The sequence below is a fragment of the Mustelus asterias genome, chromosome 24 (assembly GCF_964213995.1).
Source record: "Mustelus asterias chromosome 24, sMusAst1.hap1.1, whole genome shotgun sequence".
NCBI lineage: Eukaryota > Metazoa > Chordata > Chondrichthyes > Carcharhiniformes > Triakidae > Mustelus > Mustelus asterias.
Window position 1 is genome coordinate 45,923,143 of NC_135824.1, and position 23,184 is coordinate 45,946,326.

The window sequence follows — 23,184 nt, forward strand, 5'->3', positions numbered from 1 at the left end:
CTCGGCAATCTTTAAAAGACAGTGCAGCCACACCAAGTATGAAATGTACCGGTTCCCCTGCTTTTATTATGTTACATATTTATCCACACACTCATCGCTTCTCCTTCCCTTTACCCCTCTCCACCCTGTATTGGAATGGAGTCTGGTTTTTTTAACTGTAAAATTCACATAGAAACTTGATAACTCATAAGAGATGAATATATTCTATTGTCTTTGCTGGTGACACTTTGGAAAGGGGATGCCCTCCCTTGCATCACTATGCATTGCAAATATAGTAAGACTGGAGTGCAGGAAGAGTGGGGAGGTGACTACCTCATACAGCCGGCTCGAATCGCAGCGCTGGGATTTAATCTCAACATGAGATAACATTTTCCCAGCCGCAGGAAAGGACAGCTGCGGAGAGGCTTAAGCAATGTTGTTGCCTTTCTGACGCCAACTTCCTGAGCCTGAGGTTGTAGTTGCAGGGTGACAGTCCACTCACTGACTCACTCCCCCACCTCTCCCCTCCCCTCCCCTCTCCTCCTCCTCCCCGCACACACTCTCACACTTCAAGGCATGCGGTAGAGCGACCTAAACTGTTTCTTGACGTTAGACGGTTCTTCAGCTGTGGGCTTGCCCTGCTTGGAATTTAGTGAGGTCCAGAACGCTCTATGCTGGAACACACACACTCACATACACGCAGCCTTGCAATCTGCTTTTCTCTCCATCATTTTCTTCCAGTTGTAACCAAACCAGAAAAAGAAAACAAGTTTAGAAACCGAATGAAGAAAAGCTAGAGCAGTTTCTTCAGGTAAGCAGTTTCTAATTATCTACCTCGTTAAAGATTGTCTTTTAATTCACTCTGTGTTGCTGGCAGTTCCACTTCTCTTCTGGCGCATATTTAACATTTTTCTTCTAAAGGAAGTTTTTTTTCTGCATCGTTTGCATAAAGCCAGCCTGTTCAATTCTCCCTCCCTGCTGTTTGAGATGTGGAAAGCTAAAACGTATTTTTCACTCGAGAGTTCTGCCAGTATTTTGGTTTAAGGATTGCAGTTGCGGAGAGACTAAAATTAAATTTTTGGATGATGCTTTTCGTCAAATTAGAAAGAGACCCGTCAAATTATTGGCATGCCTCCAGCTCCCGGCTTGCTTTCATATCTAAAAGGCCACATTTTTCTGCTGGGGCAGTTCAGGCTTTCAATTCAACCAGTTACCTCCCTCTGCTCTCCAGTTCGAAAAAGACTTGTGCCAAAAATTGCTGGACTCCCAGCTACTAACAGGGGTCACTACAGGGCACCTGGGATCAGGGTGAACAACAGACCCAACGGCCCATCTTCTTAACCAATCAGATTTAAGGATGGATGAAAGAGACAGTAGGTTGACGGGAAAGGAAATAGGGTAAATCAGAGTCAAATCAGACAGAGAAATAAAGCGAGGGAAAGATTGGATTAAGAAAAAGAGTGAAAAGGTACCAGGAAGGAAAAATAAGAAAAAAGTTAAAAATTTAAATTTTACAAAGTCTCTGAGAACAATTTGCTACTTGCAGGAATGAGAATCCATAGAATCATAGAATCACACAGCGCAGAAGGTGTCCTTCGGCCCACCAAGTCAGCACCAACACGTTAGAAACACCTGAATTCCCACCTAATCCCATCTGCCAGCACTTGGCCCATAGACCTGAATGTTACGGCGTGCCAAGTGCTCATCCAGGTACTTTTTAAAGGATCTGAGGCAACCCGTCTCCACCACCCTCCCAGGCAGTGCATTCCAGACCGTCCCAACCCTCTGGGTAAAAAATGCTTTTCCTCACATCGATGGGCAGAATAGCCTCCTTCTGCACTGTACCTAGCATGTAGGTACAGCAGATAATAAAGTGAATGGAATGTTGGCATTTATAGCTAAAGAAATAGAATATAAAGGTAAGGAAGTATTGTTGCCAATGTATAAGGCATTGGTGAGGCTGCACCTGGAGTATTGTGCACAGTTTTGGTCCCCTTATTTGAGGAAGGATGTAGAGACATTGGAGGCAGTTCAGAGGAGGTTCACTGGATTGATTCCAGAGATGAGGGGTTTGTCGTATGAAGAGAGATTAAACAGTTTAGGCCTATACTCTCTGGAATTTAGAAGAATGAGGGGAGATCAAATTGAGGTATAGAAGATGATAAATGGTATGGATAAAGTAGACGTGGAGTGGATGCTTCCTCTTGTGGGGCATTCTAGGACGAGAGGTCTTAGGATAAGGGGTAGTAAATTTAAAACAAAGTTGAGGAGAAACTTCTCCCAAAGCGTTGTGAATCTGTGGAATTCGCTATCCCAAAGTGCGGTGGATGCTGGGACAGTGAGTAAATTTAAGGAGGAGTTAGACAGATTTTTAATTGGGAATGGGTTGAAGGGTTATGGGGGGAAGGAAAATGGGGATGAGGAGCATATCAGCCATGATCGAATGGCGGAGCGGACTGGATGGGCCGAATGACCTAATTCTGCTCCTATATCTTATGAACTTATGAACTTGTGATTGTATGATTCTGTGATTTGCAGATTAAAAACAGTGTGCACAGTTATAATCACTGTTATTGCAGCAAAATTCTGGACTTTGTGGCCTATACTATATTACCATCATCACTCAGACCCAACTGACAGACTGTCAGGCGGAGGAGCATTTTGTTTTCAGCCTGGTCTTCCAGAGTACCAATGTTGGCAAGGTTGGCAAGTGGGAGATCCACGTCCCAGTAAACCCAATATAACCATAGCCTTGGTGGAATTGTGATGAGGGCATGCAGACTTAACAGCAGTCCAGTGCATTTATATATCACCTTTCACAAAACAGCTCAAAGCCACTTGACTATGGAGCCAAGTTCTGGAAAATGGGACTAGAATAGATAGGTGCTCAGTGGCCGGCACAGAGCTGATGGGCTGAAGGGCCTCTTTCTGTGCTGTAACGACTTTGAGCAAATTCTTTGTTGTAATGTTGGGAAATAGTTCTCCCCAGTGGCCTGGCTGACATTTAACTTTCAATCAGTATTGATAAAAAACAGATGATCAAGTCAGTCACTTCATGGGATCTTGCTGTGTATAAAATGGTTGCTGTGTCTTCTACATTACATTGCAATAGTGACTACACTCCAAAACTGCTTTAAAGGTTAGTCTTGTCTGCATAATGAATTCTGTGTTCCAAATCAATGTCTTGTCGATGAAGCACTTTGAGACGTTTCTGCTGCATAAAATTACATAATCAAGATATTTTCTCAAATTAGAGATACCTAGAATTTAACTGGTACTTAAATAGGTGCCTGGGTTTTAAAACCAGATGATATTTCACTGAATTGTGAAGTATTCTAGGCTGTCGCTCTGAGTGCAGTACTGAAGGAATGCAGCACTCTTGAAGGAGCCACTGTTTGGGTGAATTGTGAAACCAATGTCCTGTATTTCGCCTCGGGCGGCACTAAAAGATTCTGTGACACTACTTGAAGAATAATTGTGGGGTTCTCCCACTGCTTTGGCTACATTTTATCCCTGAACCAATACCTAAAATCTGGTCATTATGTAATTGCTACTTGCTGTGTGCAAGTTGGCTGAAAAGTTCCCTACAGAGTTAACACTTCAGAAGTGCTGCATTGGTTGTAAAGTTATTTTGCGACATTCTGAGGCCATATAAATGCAAATTATTTTTAAAGGTATAGTCATGTGTCATGCTGTGGCCAGTGGTGATCTGGTCTTGAAGACTAAATGATACAAGCAGATATAACGGATATCTAGAAAAGTGTAGACTGTTATCTGTTGAAGGATATTCAGATGGGAAACCAACCTGCCTATCTACCTACCCATATATCTGTCTGCCCGTCCATTCATCCATCCATCTGTCTGCCAGTCTGTCCATCTATCCATCCATTAATACGCACTAATCTATCCAACTGAGCATTCATCTATCTGTATGTCAATCCATCCATCCAACCCTCCATCCTTCCATTCATCCATCTGTCCCTCCATCCATAAGTTCATTCATCCATCCATCTGTTTATCCATCCATCCCTCCATCCTTCCATCCATTCATCTGTCCCTCCATCTGTATGTTCATTCATCCATCCATCCGTCTGTCCCTCCATCTGTTCATTCATTCATCCATCCATCTCTCTATCCCTCCATCCATCCATCCATCCGTCCATCTGTCCTTCCGTCCTCCTGTCTGTCCATCCGTCCATCCACCCACTCATCCATCCAATCGCCCATGAGTTATAAGCCACAATTTAATCAAACAACCAAGTCAACTGCATCAAATTTGAATGTGATTAACCAAAATGTGGGGTACGTTAGCCCTTTGGCAGCAGTTACTGTGACCAAGCTGAAGGAATGTATTCAGTTTGGAATCTCCTCCAGCAGTGTGTTGAAAAGATGGCCTTCCAGCAAAGTGGCTCTTGTTAAAATGATACGGTGGCATGGGCAGCATGGTGGCACAGTGGTTAGCACTGTTGCCTCACAGCGCCAGTGATCCGGGTTCAATTCCGGCCTCGGGTAATTGCGTGGAGTTTGCATGTTCTCCCCACGTTGGTTCAATGGTTTTCCGCCAGGTGCTCTGGTTTCCTCGCTCAGTCCAAAGACATGTAGGTTAGGGGGATTGGCCATGCTAAATTGCCCCTTAACATTAGTTAAAAACCCAGATGGGTAAACACAGTAAGAAGTCTCACAACACCAGGTTAAAGTCCAACAGGTTTATTTGGTAGCAAAAGCCACTAGCTTTCGGTAAGTCCTGACAAAGGAGCAGATGGGTTTTTAACCACAATCGACTGTGGTTTTGGTTTGATTTGATTTGATTTGATTTATTGTCACATGTATTTTACCCAGAGAGAGGGCCTGGGTAAAACATTCTGTCAGAGTTGGTGCAGACTCGATGGGCCGAATGGCCTCCTATGCTTCTATGAAACCATGATGTGGAGATGCCGGCGTTGGACTGGGGTAAACACAGTAAGAAGTCTCACAACACTAGGTTAAAGTCCAACAGGTTTATTTGGTAGCAAAAGCCACTAGCTTTCGGTAAGTCCTGACAAAGGAGCAGCGCTCCGAAAGCTAGTGGCTTTTGCTACCAAATAAACCTGTTGGACTTTAACCTGGTGTTCTATGAAACCACCCAGTCAGCTGAATTTGTCCCTTTTGGGGACTTTGTGCAGATGCTGCCTTTCTCAGGAGTTGTCTATGTACACCACAATGCAATAACTGCCTCCAGCATAATGTCACGGGGGCCTAAGGTTGCGATAGAATATAATTCACATTGATAATTTTAGTTGAAGGTCTGACATTTTTGGAAGCAAATGGCGCAAGTCTCCCCAACCTCACCTGAGTGGAGGTGGGAGAATGGGTGAACAACTATCACAGAATCTTTTAAAAATTCATTCATGGAAGGTGGACTTTGCTGACTGAGCCAGCATTTATTGCCTATTCCTGAGGGCAGTTAGAAGTCAACCACATTGCTGTGGATCTGGAGTCACATGTAGGCCAGACTGGGTGAGGATGGCAGATTTCCTTTCCTAAAAGGACATTAGTGAACCAGATGGGTTTTTAACCACAATCGACTGTGGTTTTGATTTGATTTGATTTATTATTGTCACATGTATTAGTATACAGTGAAAAATATTGTTTCTTGCGCGCAATACAGACAAAGCATTATGTATATGGGGAAGGAAAGGAGAGAGTGCAGAATGTAGTGTTACAGTCATAATTAAAGCATTGTTAGAAAGTTTAAGAGAGTTAGAATAAACTTTTAGAAGCATAGAATGAGAGTAAAAGGGAGAATTAGAAAGTATGCTGGGCGCAGCTTGCAAGAAGTCGCCACGTTCCGGCGCCATCTTGGAATTGGGTGTGGCCAATTAGAGGAGCGCAGAGATCTTAGGGGGGGTTGTGGAGATGGAGGAGATTACAGAAGTGGGGAGGAGTGAGGCCATGGTGGGATTTGAAAATAAAGATGAGAGTTTCAAAATTGAGGCATTACCCAACTGAAAGCCAGTCATCAGGAGCGAGAGGTGAACAGGACTAACAGCAGAGTTTGAATCACCTCAACTTTATGGAGGGGATTACTAAAATGTTATCCATTAATTAGCTGCACCTAGATTTCCAGTGAGTCACATGTACCTGGTGACAGCTGAACTAGGCAACTCTGGTTTACACAATGGCAATGTAACAAACACCATGCACAGTGATTTAGATCGCTGCAGATAATCTGCTGGTGTTAATGTCCACTGCTGTTGGTATTCACAGCTTCATGCTAAGAGCAAAATATTGCAGATGTTGGAATCTGAAACAAAAACAGAAAATCCTGGAAACCTCAGCAGGTCTGACAGCATCTGTGGAGAAAGAATAGAGCCAACGTTTCCAGTCTGGATAACTCTTTGTCAGCGTGGTTACCGTTGGACTTTTAATTCCAGCATTTTTTAAAAAATTGAATTCTAATTTCACTATCTGCCGTGGTGGGATTTGAACCTGGGTCCCCACAACATTACCTTGGGCCTCTGGGTTGCTAGTCCAGAGACAATACCACTACACCAATGCCTCAAATCACATCCTTAATTGGATTGGGTTGTAAATCCTGAATGTAGTCAAGGTGAACTTGAAGCAGAGACGGATTTATAAAAAAGGCACCTATCCCCTTCAGCCTCTGTAAAATCCTTTGGAGAGTAGCCATCTCTTGACTTATCTTATTGATATTAGTATGGCCAATGCTTTTTGAAACTTTCCTTTCTGCCTTCTGCTTAGCTGCAAGTAATGTGATGAGCCTTACTTGCTCATCACATTATTCTGTTTACATTAAAACGAAAGGAATTAGACTGCATCATTATTAGGGACTAAAAAAATTGGGATGAAATTCCGTAATCTACTCTTTTAGCAGAAGTGTTAACTCATTTATTTTAAATTGGCCTTTAATTCACTGAAATAATGGACAGAGTAATCGTGTACAAGGATGCCGATCCACTTGGTATTGCTGTTGCCCCATCTTGATTCTTGCCTGGTAACTTTTAATCTGCTGTCTCATTCTTTACCCATTCTTTGCCAGGGCCACAGATTCGTGGAGCACTTTAACTCCACTCTTCTCTTCCTGTTCAAACTCTGTGGGTGGGATTTTCCAGCTGTGCTCGCCCCGAAACTGAAACCGGAAAATCCTGATTTGATTTGATTTATTATTGTCACATGTATTAACATACAGTGAAAAGTATTGTTTCTTACGCGCTATACAGACAAAGCATACCATTCATAGAGAAGGAAAGGAGAGAGTGCCGAATGTAGTGTTACAGTCATAGCCAGGGTGTAGAGAAAGATCAACTTAATGCAAGGTAAGTCCGTTGAAAAGTCTGACAGCAGCAGGGAAGAAGCTGTTCTTGAGTTGGTTGGTACGTGACCTCAGACTTTTGTATCTTTTTCCCGATGGAAGAAGGTGGAAGAGAGAATGTCCGGGGTGCATGGGGTCCTTAATTATGTTGGCTGGTTTGCCGAGGCAGCGGGAAGTGTAGACAGAGTCAATGGATGGGAGGCTGGTTTGCGTGATGGATTGGGCTACATTCACGACATTTTGTAGTTCCTTGCGGTCTTGGGCAGAGCAGGAACCATACCAAGCTGTGATATAACCAGAAATAATGTTTTTTATGGTGCATCTTTAAAAGTTGGTGAGAATCGTAGCTGACATGCCAAATTTCACTGAGAAAGTAGAGGCGTTGGTGGACTTTCTTAACTATAGTATCGGCATGGGGGCACCAGGACAAGTTGTTGGTGATCTGGACATCTAAAAACTTGAAGCTCTCGACCCTTTCTACTTCGTCCCCATTGATGTAGACTGGGGCATGTTCTCCTTTACGCTTCCTGAAGTCGATGACAATCTCCTTCGTTTTGTTGACATTGAGGGAGAGATTATTGTTGCTGCACCAGTTCACCAGATTCTCTATCTCATTCCTGTACTCTGTCTCGTCATTGTTTGAGATCCGACCCACTACGGTGGTGTCGTCAACAAACTTGAAAATCGAATTGGAGGGGAATTTGGCCGCACAGTCATAGGTGTATAAGGAGTATAGTAGGGGGACTGAGAACGATGACCATGGACCTTTCCATGGTCCGTCCCCACACTACCCCCCCCTATGATTCCCATGGCAGGCGGAATGGGACAATTCGACCCTGTATCATTAATTTATTAGTGTCACAAATAGGCTTATTACTGTGAAAATCCCTGAGTCGCCACACTCCGGCATTTGTTTCGGTACACTGAGGAAGAATTTAGCATAATTGATGTACCCTAACCAGCATGTCTTTCGGACTATGGGAGGAAACCAGAGCACCCAGAGGAAACACATGTAGACACAGGGAGAACGTGTAGCTTCTGCAGACAGCAACCTGAGCCGGGAATTGAACCTGGGACCCTGGCGCTGTGAGGCAGCAGTGCTAACCACTGTGCCACCAGTACTGCTCATTGTACAGCATGCAAGGAGGCCATTTGGTCCATCTAGCCTGTGCTGGGTCTTTTAAAGAGCATTCGAGTTGGCCTCACTCCCTGCTCTTTTCCCATATCACTGCAACTTGTTCACCTACTATTGAATCTGTTTTCACCACCCTACGAGGCAATGCATTCCAAATCTTAATATCTATTCCATAAAGGAGTTTTTGCCTCATGTTGCCTCTCATTGTTTTTCCGATCACCTTAAATCTGTATCCTCTGGTTTTCAACCCTTCAACGCAACGCCATCCGCGCTTTCAAGACCAACTGCAACATTGTCATCAAACTAGCAGACAAAGGAGGGGCCATCGTCATACTGAAGAGAACGGATTACTGCAAAGAAGTGTACCGACAACTGAACAACGAGGAACACTACAGACAGTTACCCACAGATCCGACCAAAGAACACACCCGTCAACTCAACAGACTGATCAAGACCTTTGATCCGGACCTTCAGAGCACCCTCCGTGCTCTCATCCCACGTACTCCCCACGTTGGAGATGCCTCCCAAAGATACACAAGGCTGTCCCATTGTATCGGGCAATGGGACCCTGTGCGAGAACCTCTCCGGCTACGTCAAGGGCATCCTGAAACCCATTGTACAAAGAATCCCCAGCTTTTGTCGTGACACTACGGACTTCCTACAGAAACTCAGCACACATGGAGCAGTTGAACCAGGAGCACTCCTCGTCATAATGGATGTCTTGGCACTCTATACCAGCATCCCCCACGACGATGGCATTACTGCAACTGCCTCAGTACTCAACGCCAACAACTGCCAGTCTCCAGATGCAATTTTACAACTCATCCACTTCATCCTGGACCACAATGTCTTCACCTTCAACAACCAGTTCTTCATCCAGACACATGGAACAGCCACGGGGACCAAATCTGCATCTCAATATGCCAACATCTTCATGCACAGGTTCGAACAAGACCTCTTCACCGCACAGGACCTTCAACCGATGCTATACACCAGATACATCGATGACATTTTCTTTCTTTGGACTCATGGTGAACAATCACTGAAACAACTATATGATGACATCAACAAGTTCCACCCCACCATCAGACCTACCATTCACTACTCTCCGGAATTGGTTGCATTCTTGGACACACGCATCTCCATTAAGGACGGTCACCTCAGTACTTCACTATACCGCAAGCCCACGGATAACCTCACAATGCTCCACTTCTCCAGCTTCCACCCTAAGCACGTTAAAGAAGCCATCCCCTATGGACAAGCCCTCCGTATACACAGGATCTGCTCAGACAAGGAGGATCGCAACAGACACCTCCAGATGCTGAAAGATGCCCTCATAAGAACAGGATATGGCGCTCGACTCATCGATTGACAGTTCCGACGTGCCACAGCAAAAAACCGCACCGACCTCCTCAGAAGACAAACACGGGACATGGCGGACAGAGTAACCTTCGTCGTCCAGTACTTCCCCGGAGCAGAGAAGCTACGACATCTTCTCCGGAGCCTTCAACATGTCATTGATGAAGACAGACATCTTGCCAAGGCCATCCCCACACTCCCACTTCTTGACTTCAAACAACCCCACAAGCACAAACAGACCATTGTCCGCAGCAAACTACCCAGCCTTCAGGAGAACAGTGACCACGACACCACACAACACTGCCACAGCAACCTCTGCAAGACGTGCCGGATCATCGACACGGATGCCATCATCTCACGTGAGAACACCATCCACCAGGTACACAGTACATACACTTGCAAGTCGGCCAATGTTGTCTACCTGATATGCTGCAGGAAAGAATGTCCCGAGGCATGGTACATTGGGGAAACCATGCAGACGCTACAACAACGGATGAATGAACACCACTCGACAATCACCAGGCAAGAGTGTTCTCTTCCTGTTGGGGAGCACTTCAGCAGTCATGGGCATTCGGCCTCTGATCTTCGCGTAAGCGTTCTCCAAGGCGGCCTTCATGACACACGACAACGCAGAGTCGCTGAGCAGAAACGGATAGCCAAGTTCTGCACACATGAGGACGGCCTCAACCGGGATTTTGGGTTCATGTCACACTATCCGTAACCCCCACGACTTGCCTGGGCTTGCAAAGTTTCACTAACTGTCCTGTCTGGAGACAATACACACCTCTTTATCCTGTGCTTAACGCTCTCTCCACTCACATTGTCTGTACCTTTAAGACTTGATTACCTGTAAAGATTCGCATTCCAACCATTATTTTGTAAATTGAGTTTGTGTCTTTATATGCCCTGTTTGTGAACAGAACTCCCACTTACCTGACGAAGGAGCAGCGCTCCGAAAGCTAGTGGATTTTGCTACCAAATAAACCTGTTGGACTTTAAGCTGGTGTTGTGAGACACCTTACTGTGTTTACCCCAGTCCAACGCCGGCATCTCCACATCATTTCAACCCTTCAGCCATTGGAAACAGTTTCTCTTTATTTAGTCTATTTAAATCATCGGACCATTGCTTCTAAATTTATCTCATCTTCTGCTCTCGTCAACCTTGTTGATGTCCCAGATAATAGACCTTGACCTTTCTCTTAGAAGTTCTCAATATTGACTAGAGGGTGGCACGGTAGCACAGTGGTTAGCACTGCTGCTTCACAGCTCCAGTGACCTGGGTTCGAATCCTGGCTCGGGTCGCTGTCTGTGTGGAGTTTGCACATTCTCCCTGTGTCTGCGTGGGTTTCCTCCGGGTGCTCCGGTTTCCTCCCACTGTCCAAAGATGTGCGGGCTAGGTTGATTGGCCATTCTAAATTGCCCCTTAGTGTCCTGGGATGCATAGGTTAGAGGGGTTAGTGGGTAAATATGTAGGGATATGTGGATAGGGCCTGGGCGGGATTGTGGTTGGTGCAGACTCGATGGGCCGAATGGCCTCTTTCTGCACTGTAGGATTCTATGATATGTTTCACGTGGGAGCAACTTGATCAGAAAATATAGTCAGCTGATTTCCCTTAGTGATGGCCATTTCCTGCGAATTTAAAAGCCTGTGGTTAATTGATTTAATCAAAGGCAGAGCAATAAAGCTCCTGGAAAGAAGGATGTAGCATTTATTTATTTAGTGCCTTGAATATTTTTAGGATATTTCCAAAATATTTTGCAACCAATGAAATATAATTGATTGTGGTCGGTGCTGACTTGATGGGGCGAATGGCCTCCTTCTGCACTGTAAAGATTCTGGGATTCTCTGATCAGCTCGTATCGATCTGAAGGGTGATGGAAAGAATGTAATTAATGAATGAACAAAGCCAACCAATCCAGAAAGGTTTGGTCATTTATCACATTGCTGCTTGTGCATTCCTGCTGTGGCAATTTGACTGCTGTTTGCACTGCATTATTTTCATCAAGCTTTAGATCGATGCGAGCTGATCATAGAATCATAGAATCCCTACAGTGCAGAAGGAGGCCATTCAGCCCATCGAACCTGCTCCGCCATTCAATGAGATCATGACTGATCTGATGTGATAATCCTCAACTCCACTTTCCCGCCTTATCCCCGTAACCCTCGATTCCCTTACTGATTAAAAATCTCCCTGTCTCAGTCTCGACCAGACTTAACAACCTAACCTCTACAGCCCTCTGTGGTAGAGAATTCCACAGATTTATTATCATGGAATTATAGAATCCCTGCAGTGCAGAAAGAGGCCATTCCGCCCATCGAGCCTGCACCAACAACAATCCCACCCACGCCCTATCCCTGTAACCCTGTGGTGAACCACTGTAGTATTGTCTGTTTGTGTGATATGCCTGGACACACCCCTGCTGCCTCAATCCGGGGCTCCGCCCTTCTCTGGGTATAAAGGCGACTGCTCTCCGCCCCTTTTGCCTCAGTTCGGATTAGCTATCGGTTCGGGTGTGCTCCAATTCTTTCGTAAATAAAAGGCTGTTATTTCGCAACAACGAGTCTTTGCGTAATCAATGGTGCATCAAACCCCACATATTTACCCCACTAATCCCCTTGAGACGAAGGGACACTCCTGACTTGTTGCTTATGGGATAGCACGGTGGAGCAGCAGTTAGCCCTGCTGCCTCACAGTGCCAGGGACCTGGGTTCGATTCCAGCCTCGGGTCACTGTCTGTGTGGAGTTTGCACGTTCTCCCTGTGTCTGCGTGGGTTTCCTCCGGGTGCTCTGGTTCCCTCCCGCAGTCCGATGATGTGCAGGTTAGGTGGCGAGACCATGCTAAATTGTCCCTTAGTGTCAGGGGGTGCAGCAGAGTAAATACGTGGGGTTACGGGGATAGGGCCCAGGTGGGATTTTGTCAGTGCAGGCTCGATGGGCCGAATGGCCTCCTTCAGCACTGTAGGGATTGTATGATTCTATGAATTTCCGGAGTTCCAATGAATGAAAAATGGGAAAGGCTCCTGGTTGATACCATGAAGCTCAAATACATGAATGCTTTTCCACCCCCCGCTCCCCCCCCCCAAGTCTTTTCATTCTTTGGGCTGACTCTTAACTCAAAACACTGGTGGGTGGGTTGAAATGTTAAAAGTCTAATAGGTGCCTCCAACCCACCAAATTCCAGGCTGAATGGAGACAGGAAAAGGGATGGACAACCAGTTAACTCCTCCGGATTGGCGGAAACTCTGTGTTCTGGCCTTTGAGTCCCATCCCTGTCAAAATTTAGATTTGGGTGGCACGGTGGCACAGTGGTTCGCACTGCTGCCTCACAGCGCCAGGGACCCGGGTTCGATTCCTGGCTTGGGTGACTGCACGTTCTGCCTGTGTCTGCGTGGGTTTCCTCCGAGTGCTCCGGTTTCCTCCCGCAGTTCAGAAATGTGTAGGTTAGGTGGATTGGCCATGGCAAATTGCCCCTTAGTGTCCCAAGATACATAGGTTAGGGGGAATAGTGGGGTAAATACGTGGGGTTACGGGGATAGTGCCTGGGTAAGATGCTCTGTCAGAGAGTCGGTGCAGACTCGACGGGCCGGATGACCTCCTTCTGCACTGTGTCTCTCTCTTACTTTTTGTGTTATTTCCCATTATGATGTCTGACTTTTTGAATCTTTATCACCCTTTTTATCAATCCCTTCTTCCTTGCTGTCTCTTTTTTTTGTGTCTTTCCCCATCTCTCTGTCTGCCCCATACTCTCCTGTTGTCAGAATCACAGATACTGCAATAAAAATACATTTAAAAAGGTGTACTTAATTAAAGTTTATTTATTGATGTCACAAGTAGGCTGATATTGACACTGCAATGAAATTACTGTGAAAATCCCCTAGTCGCCACACTGTTGGGGTACCCTGGGGGAGAATTTAGCATGGACAATGCACCTTACCAGCCTGTCTTTCAGGCATTCAGCTAAGACAGTGGCGGATTAACCATTAGGCTGAGTAGCTTAAGCCTAGGGGCCCGGAAGGGAGGGGGCCCCGAGAGCAAAAAAAATTGGTTTAACCCTTTTAAGGGTGAATAAATTTTTCATAACTGTTCAGGTGAGCGTTCATTTTCGGCACTGAAGAGGATCAAAATCTATTTGCGCTCAGCAATGAGCGATGAGAAACTTAGTCATCTGGCACTCATGCACATTGAATCAGACATGCTTCGATCTGTTGATTTACATGCTGTTATCGACACTTTTGTAAACCAAAAAACACGGAAGCTTTTTAAAGTACAAATGTAAAGAAAATGAAAAACAAATGGATAAAAGGGTTGTAATTGATTCATAGAACTTTATGATCTTATACATGTAGTATATTATACATAGAACAACGATATAAGTTATCTAACGTCACTTAACGTCACTTTATTCTATTCAACGAAGGGCGGGGCAGGGGCAAGGTCAGGGGGCCTTACTAAAGCTCAGTCTAGGGGTCCGGGTGGCAGTTAATCCGCCACTGAGCTAATACACTTATACGACAAACTGTTCATTCATTATATGGCCCTCAAAAGATAATTAAGACAAGGGGAAGTAATTGTGTTGGATAAAATCATTCAGGAAACTCTTGCTCATCTGAATCGTCTCTTCTTTGTAACTTAAGCTCACGCTGGATCTGTAGGAACCAACTTTTCCATTCAGAAATAGCTTCATAAATGAGCGAAGCATATTGAGCTTGTCTTGAGGCTAAATGAAACCATCACATACTCCAGTGATCTGCCTAGGATATGCACCAGGGGATATGTTTTATTGTGATTGCGAAATACGTCCCGAGGAAAGGCCAATAAATCAATCACTTTGGGAATGTGGGACTTTGGCCAACAAATCTCTCACTGAGAATCTTTGGGAACCAAGATCGAAGCTGTTCGCTGGAGTGGGACGTAGCCAGACTATAATGGTTTCCAGGCCTGTTTAAAAACTGGTTTTGAGCACAATTCTGTTGTTGGGAGCTTGCCAATTGGATGCTGCGTCTCCCACATTGCGGCAACGATGGCACTCCAGTGTACTTCATTGGCTGTGAGGCAGATCCTATTCTTTTCTCCCTGATGGTACCCAACATGTACCATCCAATGAAGAAGGCATTTTACATAGCTGGCAATCTTTCAACCTAAAAGCAAGAGTGGGAGGAGCGTAGTCCGATCTCATCAGGGCATGGCTGAGATACCGCTCTGTGAGCGGTGAGGGGAATGTTAAGGTGATTTAGACACGTTGAGTGTGTGGGCAAATACATGGGCAGATGCAGCATAACATGGATTATTGTGAAGTTATCCACTTTGGACGGAGAAACAGAATGGCAGAGTATTATTTAACTGGTGATAGACTGGGAAGTGTCGACATACCAAAGGACCTGCATGTCCTAGTATATCAGTCACTGAAAGCAAGTGTGCAGGTGCAGCAAGCGGTTAGAAATAAGGTCAATTATATGTTGGCCTTCATTGCAAGAGGACTCGAGTACAGGAGCAAGGATGTCTTACTGCAGCTGTGTCTACTCAGTTCTCTTAACTCCCTTTAAATTTGGATTTTGATTTTCTTATTAATGTGATTTATCATGCTCCAAGATAAATGGGCTAAGATAGTGTCAATTAGAAAAACTCGACCTTAGAGTTATCTGATCCCTTCCCCTCGAAGAATTGACCTGCAGGAATCCTAAAGGTGGATATATAGACATGAGGTTGAGTGTTTTTTTCTACTTTCTCCTGCCTGGCACTGTTGCTGTAACAAAGATGGGAAGGTTAGGTGGATTGCCCCTTAGTGTCCAAAGATGTTTAAAGTTTATTTATTAGTGTCACAAGTAGGCTTACATTAACGCTGCAATGAAGTTACTGTGAAAATCCCCTAGTCGCCACACTCCGGCGCCTGTTCGGGTACACTGAGGGAGAATTGAGCACGACCAATGCACCCAAACCAGCCCGTCTTTCAGAGTGTGGGGGGAAACCGGAGCACCCGGAGGAAACCCACGCCGACACGGGGAGATCGTGCAGACTCCACACAGACAGTGACCCAAGCCGGGACTTGAACCCGGGTCCCTGGCGCTGTGGGGCAGCAGTGCTAACCGCGATGTGTAGGTTAGGGGGATTAATGGGGCAAATGCGTGGGCTTACGGGGATGGATGCTCTGTTGGAGAGTCATGCAGACTCGATGGGCCGATTGGGCTCCTTCTGCACTGTAGGGATTCTGTGATTGTATGAACAGAGTGTGTAGGTAGGTAGTGGGAAAGAAGAGATTATACCCCAACATGTTTATATAGAGTTCAACCCCGATGACAAGATTTGGATTTGAATAAGAATGTTCCAGGCGACATGGAACCAATTTCCTTTGGCATTACTCTGATGTTGGGACGTGAAGGAATGAGCAGTGCTTTGTAAGTGAAAATTAAAACTTTCCACAGATCAATGTGGAAAATCATGTCTGACCAATTTGATTGAGTTTTTTGAAAGGGTAACCTAGAAGTTAGATGAGGGCAGTGCAGTCGACATTGTCTACATGGACTTTAGCAAGGCCTTTGACAAGGAAGGACATGGTAGGTTGTTGCATTAGGTTAAATCTCACGGGACCCAGGGTGAGGTAGCTAAATTAATACAATATTGGCTTGAGGACAGAATGTGGAGATGCCGGCGTTGGACTGGGGTAAACACAGTAAGAAGTTTAACAACACCAGGTTAAAGTCCAACAGGTTTATTTGGTAGCAAAAGCCACACAAGCTTTCGGAGCTCCAAGCCCCTTCTTCAGGTGAGTGGGAATTCTGTTCACAAACAGGGCATATAAAGACACAGTAGTGGGAAAGAAGAGATTATACCCCAACATGTTTATATGTAAATTATATGTGTATAATTATATGTGTAATATAATTATATGTGTAAAATATATGTGTAAATTGAGTCTGTGTCTTTATATGCCCTGTTTGTGAACAGAATTCCCACCTGAAGAAGGGGCTTGGAGCTCCGAAAGCTTGTGTGGCTTTTGCTACCAAATAAACCTGTTGGACTTTAACCTGGTGTTGTTAAACTTCTTATTGAGGACAGAAGACAGAGGGTGGTTGTAGAGAGTTGTTTTTCAAACTGGAGGCCTGTGACCAGCGGTGTGCCTCAGGGATCAGTGCTGGGTCCACTGTTATTTGTCATTTATATTAATGATTTGAATGAGAATTTAGGAGATATGGTTCGTACGTTTGCAGATGACACCAAGATTGGTGGCATAGTGGACAGTGAAGAAGGATTGCAACCTAGGATTGCAAAGGGATCTTGATCAATTGGGCCAGTGGGCCGATGAAGGCAGATGGAGTTTAATTTAAATAAATGTGAGGTGATGCATTTTGATACATCAAACCAGGGCGGGACTTACTCAGTTAATGATAGGGTGTTGGGGAAAGTCATAGAACAAAGAGATCTAGGGGTACAGGTTCATAGCTCCTTGAAAGTGGAGTCACAGGTGGACAGGGTGGTGAAGAAGGCATTCGGCATGCTTGGTTTCATTGGTCAGAACATTGAATACAGGAGTTGGGAGGTCTTGTTGAAGTTGTTCAAGACATTGATAAGGCCACACTTGGAATACTGTGTACAGTTCTGGTCACCCTATTATAGAAAGAGTGCAGAAAAGATTTACAAGGATACTACCCCGGACTTGATGGTTTGAGTTATAAGGAGAGACTGGAAAAAGTGGGACTTTTTTCCCTGGAGCGTAGGAGGCTTGGGGGTGATCTTATAGAGATCTATAAAATAATGTGGGGTATAAATAAGATCAACATCTTTTTCCAGAGGTAGGGGAGTCTAAAATTAGAGGGCATAGGTTTCAGGTGAGCGGGTAGAGATACACAAGGGTCCAGAGTGGCAATATTTTCACACAGAGGGTGGTGAGTGTCTGGAACAAGCTGCCAAAGGTAGTAGTAGAGGCGGGAAGAAATGTTGTCTTTTAAAAAGCATTTAGACAGTTACATGAGTAAGATGGGTACTGAGGGATATGGGCCAAACAAGGGCAATTGGGACTAGCTTAATGGTAAAAACTGGGCGGCATAGCCAAGTTGGGCCGAAGGGCCTTTTCCCATGCTATAAACCTCTATGACTCTATGGGCCTGATTTTACTATTGTGTTGTGCCCACTTTAGGTCGTGAAAACTTGGTAAAATCAGACGTGAGGTGAATACCGCAATCTGCGCCTGCCTCTGCGCCAGTCCCCTTTTACCAAGACCCAAAAATGGCCACGATCGGGACCGCACCCGAAATGGGCACGACAGCCATTTAAATGCATTTGCATGCATTTAAATTGACTTAATGGGCTGCACACCCAACTTTACTGGCACTTCCCCCTTTACCACCGCGTTCGCCCATCCAGATTTGGCGCAAAACAGACATGCTCTACAAAAGTCCAATTTGAGCGCTCCAGCTAGTGAGGAGGTAAGTGCCGAGCATCCGATGGCTCTCTGCTTGAGATCAGTGAGGGGGAAGGGGAGTCCACTGCCACTCTGCTTGAGATCAGTGAGGAGGAAGGGGGGTCCGCTGCCACTCTGCTTGAGATCAGTGAGGGGGAAGGGGGGTCCGCTGCCACTCTGCCTGTCATCAGTGAGGGGAAAAGGGGGGGTCTGCTGCCACTCTGCCTGAGATCAGTGAGGGGAAAAGGGGGGGTCTGCTGCCACTCTGCCTGTGATCAGTGAGGGGGAAGGGGGGTCCACTGCCACTCTGCCTGTGATCAGTGAGGGGGGAGGGGTGTCCGCTGCCACTCTGCCTGTGATCAGTGAGGGAGAAGGGGGTTCTGCTGCCACTCTGCCTGTGATCAGTGAGGGGGAAGGGGGGTCCGCTGCCACTCTGCCTATGATCAGTGAGGGGGAAGGGGGGTCCGCTGCCACTCTGCCTATGATCAGTGAGCGGGAAGGGGGGTCTGCTGCCACTCTGCCTGTGATCAGTGAGCGGGAAGGGGGGTCCGCTGCCACTCTGCCTGTGATCAGTGAGGGGGAAAGGGGGGTCCGCTGCCACTCTGCCTGTGATCAGTGAGGGGGAAGGGGGGGTCCGCTGCCACTCTGCCTGTGATCACTGAGGGGGAAGTGGGGGTCCAGTGCCACTCTGCCTGTGATCAGTGAGGGGGAAGGGGGGGAGGGGGCCGCGATCGGTCTGGGTAGTGGGTGGGGATAAGGGGGTCAGTAATGTTGTGGGGCAATATCTGTGGGGGCCAGGGGGAGGCGTTATCTGGCCCAGGAGGGATGTGGCAGGGGAGCCGCATTCTATCTTTTATTTTCTACGCATGTGCAGTTGGAGGCGCCGATCGGAGCTGCAGGGTTTCGGGCGCGTTAAGCCCCGCCCACAGGCTTCTACAGCGCAATTCGGAATCGCTGATATTTTTTCGGGCAGAGTGCATATGGGGGGCGCCTGAGAACGGGTCTAAAAGTCGGATCTGAAACACTCCCAGTTTCATTCTGCCCAGCACTTGGAATCAAAATGGTAAAATAGGGCCCACTGACTCAAACATTGTTGGGCCTTCATAAAAAAATGTCCAATACTGTTCCCTCATTTTTGGTAAAACTCTCCCTGGTTATTTGCTGGTATCTTTGTGGATAATCAGTAAGAATGGAATGTTTGCATAACAAAAATTGGCACCAGTTGTGTTTTTTTTGTTTAATTCCACTGAGCTGCAGTATAATGTAAATCAAGTAAACTGTGGGAATTATTGTCGTGTTTTACTCGAGCATTTAGAGTTTTCTGCTTTCAAGTTCAGCAGAAATGGATTACAAGGGTCCTTTCATAATTTTCAACATTCATATTTATGGGCCAAGAGTAACGTAGGTGGAAGTTTTATGGATTATTAAACCCGCTGGGAGAAGGACAATGTGGTTCTTCGAGGGAGAAAAACTTATGAATTAATCTGCATTTTTTTCTGTAGCTTTTTTTTGAGCTCGCCTTTTACTGGGAGAGTAAAGGAATTAACATTGATTCTTTCTTTCTTTGATTGTTGTCCTACACCATATGGACCGCAGCGGTTCACGAAGGGCAGCTCACCCACCACCTTCTCAAGGGCAATCAGGGATGAGGAATAAACCCTAGCCAGTGACACCCACACCCCATGAATGAATTAAAAAAAAGAATGACAGCAGTAGTGTTCTGTGGAAATTAGGAACTCAACTTATTGAGGGGCAGGAATCTCAACACTCGAGTTATCAGCCGACACTACTAGGACCCCGTGAAATTGTGCTCAGTCGCGCTGCTGGTGTTGGCAATATGGATAGTGGATGCCTCCCTTTTTCTGTACCCTTCTCCAGTCAGCACAACCCTCCTCTGTAACCTCCTCTTGCCCTATAACTCTCCAAAATCTCTATAACTTCCTCCAGCCCCTGCAGCCTACCCGCCCCCCCCAAATTTCTACAACCTCCTCCAGACCTATAACCTTCCCCAACCTCCATTATCTCCTTCAGTCCCTACAACCTTCCCCAATCTCTGTAACCTCTTCCAGCCCTATAATGCTCCCTAATCTCTGTTTCCTCCACCAGCCCAACAACCCTCCCAAGTTTACTCCAAAACATCCTCCAGTCCTACAACTCTCCCAAATCTCTCCAACTTCCTCCATCCACTGCCCCCTCCTAAATCTCTGGAACCTCCTCCAGCCCGTACAACTCTCCCAAATCTTTGAAACCTGCTCCATTCTCTAGCCTTCCTAAACCTCTGTAACCTCATCCAGTCCCTTCAACCTTCCCAACCCTCTCTAACGTCCTGCAGCCCTCCAAAATTTCTGTAACCTCTTCATTTCACCACCTCCCCAATCTCTGCAACCCCCTCCAGCCCGTACAACCCTCCCAAAACTCTCTAACTGCCTCCATCCACTACCCTCTCCCAAATCATTATAACCTCTTCCAGCCCAACAACTCTCCCTTTCTCTGCAATCACCTCCAGCTTGATGCCATAAAATGGGGCGTCCCGTGGATTTGGCGAGTCTTTCAAACGTGGACCGTGCAGGTGCACTGAACACCAGTGCTAAGCATTCACAAATGAATGTGTGTCCAGCTGCATGACGTACTTCCCCTCCCCAGCTATCCAACTTGCTTTTGACTTTTGTCACCGTGGAGGTGTTTGTGGATACACCGAGATCTGTGTTCTTTGGTGGTTTGTTGGTGAGATGGTGCACTCATTCAGAAAGGGAAGTGGACTTGGTCACCCACAGGAGGCCCTGCCCACTAAGGGTTTTCAGGGAACACTTCTCCTACCTTCACCTCGGCCCAAAGTAATGCTTGAAAAGACTCAGGCTCAAGAAGGAGGTGGCCACAGAATTGTGCCACACTCTGAGACCCAGATGAGAATGCTTTCTACTCAGCAACAACAGTGATCACAACCAAGAGTGAAATTCTCCTCACCATAAGATCAACCCCAGTGCATCAACTATTGCTGCAGCTGAGATTCTCTAACTTTTACAAGGGGATTGTTCTGGTTAATGTTCATTTAAAACATAAAACAACTTGCTAGCCATCAGTCTGCGTGCATATTGAAATCTGTACACAGCGGATTACAAGTTAAAGAAAGCCAAATCGAGGTAAAATGTGATTAGAAATTTGTAAAGTGATGAAACAATGAAAGTACTGCGACGAATGTTTAATGCATCAGTTTTTTGTGTGTTTTCAGGCTCTGGTGTATAAGGAGGTGATTCCTCATAGCCCTGGTCTTTGCCTTTTTAAACCCTCGAATCTGAGGCATAACCAAGACCAGCAGCACTGCTGCCAAGGTGAGAATCATCTTCAACCGTGACGCCAATACATTAATAAAACAGGAGCTGCCGGCAAGGGAGGAGCTTCACCGAAGAGGAATCAAGAACAGTTTTCTAGCAATTGGGTTTTTTCTGCCAATTGATGTCTAGCTCAGCCTGAAGAGCTCAGCACATCATGCCTGCAAAAACCCCCATGTATCTAAAGACATCGACCCCCAAGCGGGGCAAGAAAGTGAGGCTACGTGATGTTCTGTCCAGTGACATGATCAGTCCACCCCTGGGCGATTTCCGCCACAGTGCCCACATCGGGAGGGGCGGCGAAGATGACATGTTTGGGGACATCTCCTTCTTGCAGGGCAAGTATGACCTCCTTCCAAACCTCAGCAGGCGGTCAACTTCTCAAAGCACGGGGCAAGGACTGGACGGCAAATGCAACTATGAGGGACCTTTTAACAATGGAACAGGGGGCTATCCCACCCTCCTGAAGAATGCCGTCTCTCTCCCGGCGTTCAGTGGCGCGCACAAAAGCCAAGAGCAGGAGCAAGCGCCTCCAAAACCTCCCAGACTCCACCTGGAGGAAGGCACAGGCCAGAGGTCACTGTCGGTCAGCTGTACGACAGAATGTTTCCACAGCACCGAAGAAATGTTCACCATCCCAGCGCTCGGCAAGACAGCCGGCTCATCGGTTTCCTTACTGGCAGAGTCAAACACTTCCTCGGAATGCTCTGTCATTGGTATTGGGGAGCTGGATAGGAAGCGAGCCTTAATCTTCAGCAGTGAGATGTCCCTCAACAATGAGAGTCTCTTTCCTTCTGACTCCTACCTGAGCGGATCTGAATCCTCCCTGGGCTTGGACCTAGACTTGGGGCCATCAATATTGGATGACGTTCTCAGAATTATGGACGGATACAAGATCCAGCAAAATAAAGAAATGTAATAAAACTCTGCCAGTGGTGGAAGGCTGCTGAAGGAATGACAAAGACATCATTGACATGAAGGATGTACCGTTCTGGCCAGTGGCTGGTGACAGCTTAAGGAAATCCTGACTTGAGCCTCAGTCTGAGAGCAAATGTTTGAAACGACTCCTTCTGTATAACCACAGATCTGTCACTCGCGAAACCGGAACTTCATTCACATGTTCATGTAAGGAAGTTGACTGGACACAGAAAATAAACTATGACCTGTTCTTCTTTAATTTTATCCAACTCCCTTTAATCCTGGACGATAACATAATTATAGACAATACTGTGAGCTAGAAATGCTATTGTTTAAAAGCCCTGTTAAGCTCTGAACTTGCAACATTAACGAATGGTTATTGTCTGCACTCTCTGTAGAATTACATAATGGTGTAGAGTTCAGACAAGGTGTTATGATGAAACTGAAATGGTTAGTGAACTAGTTGAATTAGTTAAGAGTTTTCAACAATCCGATAGCCTCATGGTCACTGTTATTGATGATGTGGAGATGCCGGCATTGGACTGGGGTAAACACAGAAGTTTAACAACACCAGGTTAAAGTCAAACCTGTTGGACTTTAACCTGGTGTTGTTAAACTTCTTACTGTTATTGATACCAGCCCTTTATTCCAGAATGAGAAAACTGAATAAAGCTAGCAGAAATTGGCTCCCAATTCTGGATACTGGATGACTCCCTTTCTCTGTACCCCTCTCCAGACCCTACAACCTCACAATT

The 23,184-nt window shown here is 46.0% G+C and overlaps 1 protein-coding gene across 1 annotated transcript; it reads left to right on the forward strand.

The window, feature by feature from the left end:
- The first annotated feature begins 445 nt into the window (after nt 1-445).
- LOC144511069 (cdc42 effector protein 2) lies at nt 446-22,971 on the forward strand. The gene is made up of 2 exons (XM_078241041.1): nt 446-790; nt 21,412-22,971. Exon 2 carries the CDS (start codon nt 21,669-21,671, stop codon nt 22,428-22,430), a length of 762 nt encoding a protein of 253 aa, XP_078097167.1. The 5' UTR covers nt 446-790; nt 21,412-21,668; the 3' UTR covers nt 22,431-22,971.
- The last annotated feature ends 213 nt before the right edge of the window (nt 22,972-23,184 follow it).

What these genes read in the sequence shown, in the direction of transcription:
- LOC144511069 (XM_078241041.1), top strand. Translation starts at nt 21,669, where the DNA reads ATGCCTGCAAAAACCCCCATGTATCTAAAGACATCGACCCCCAAGCGG.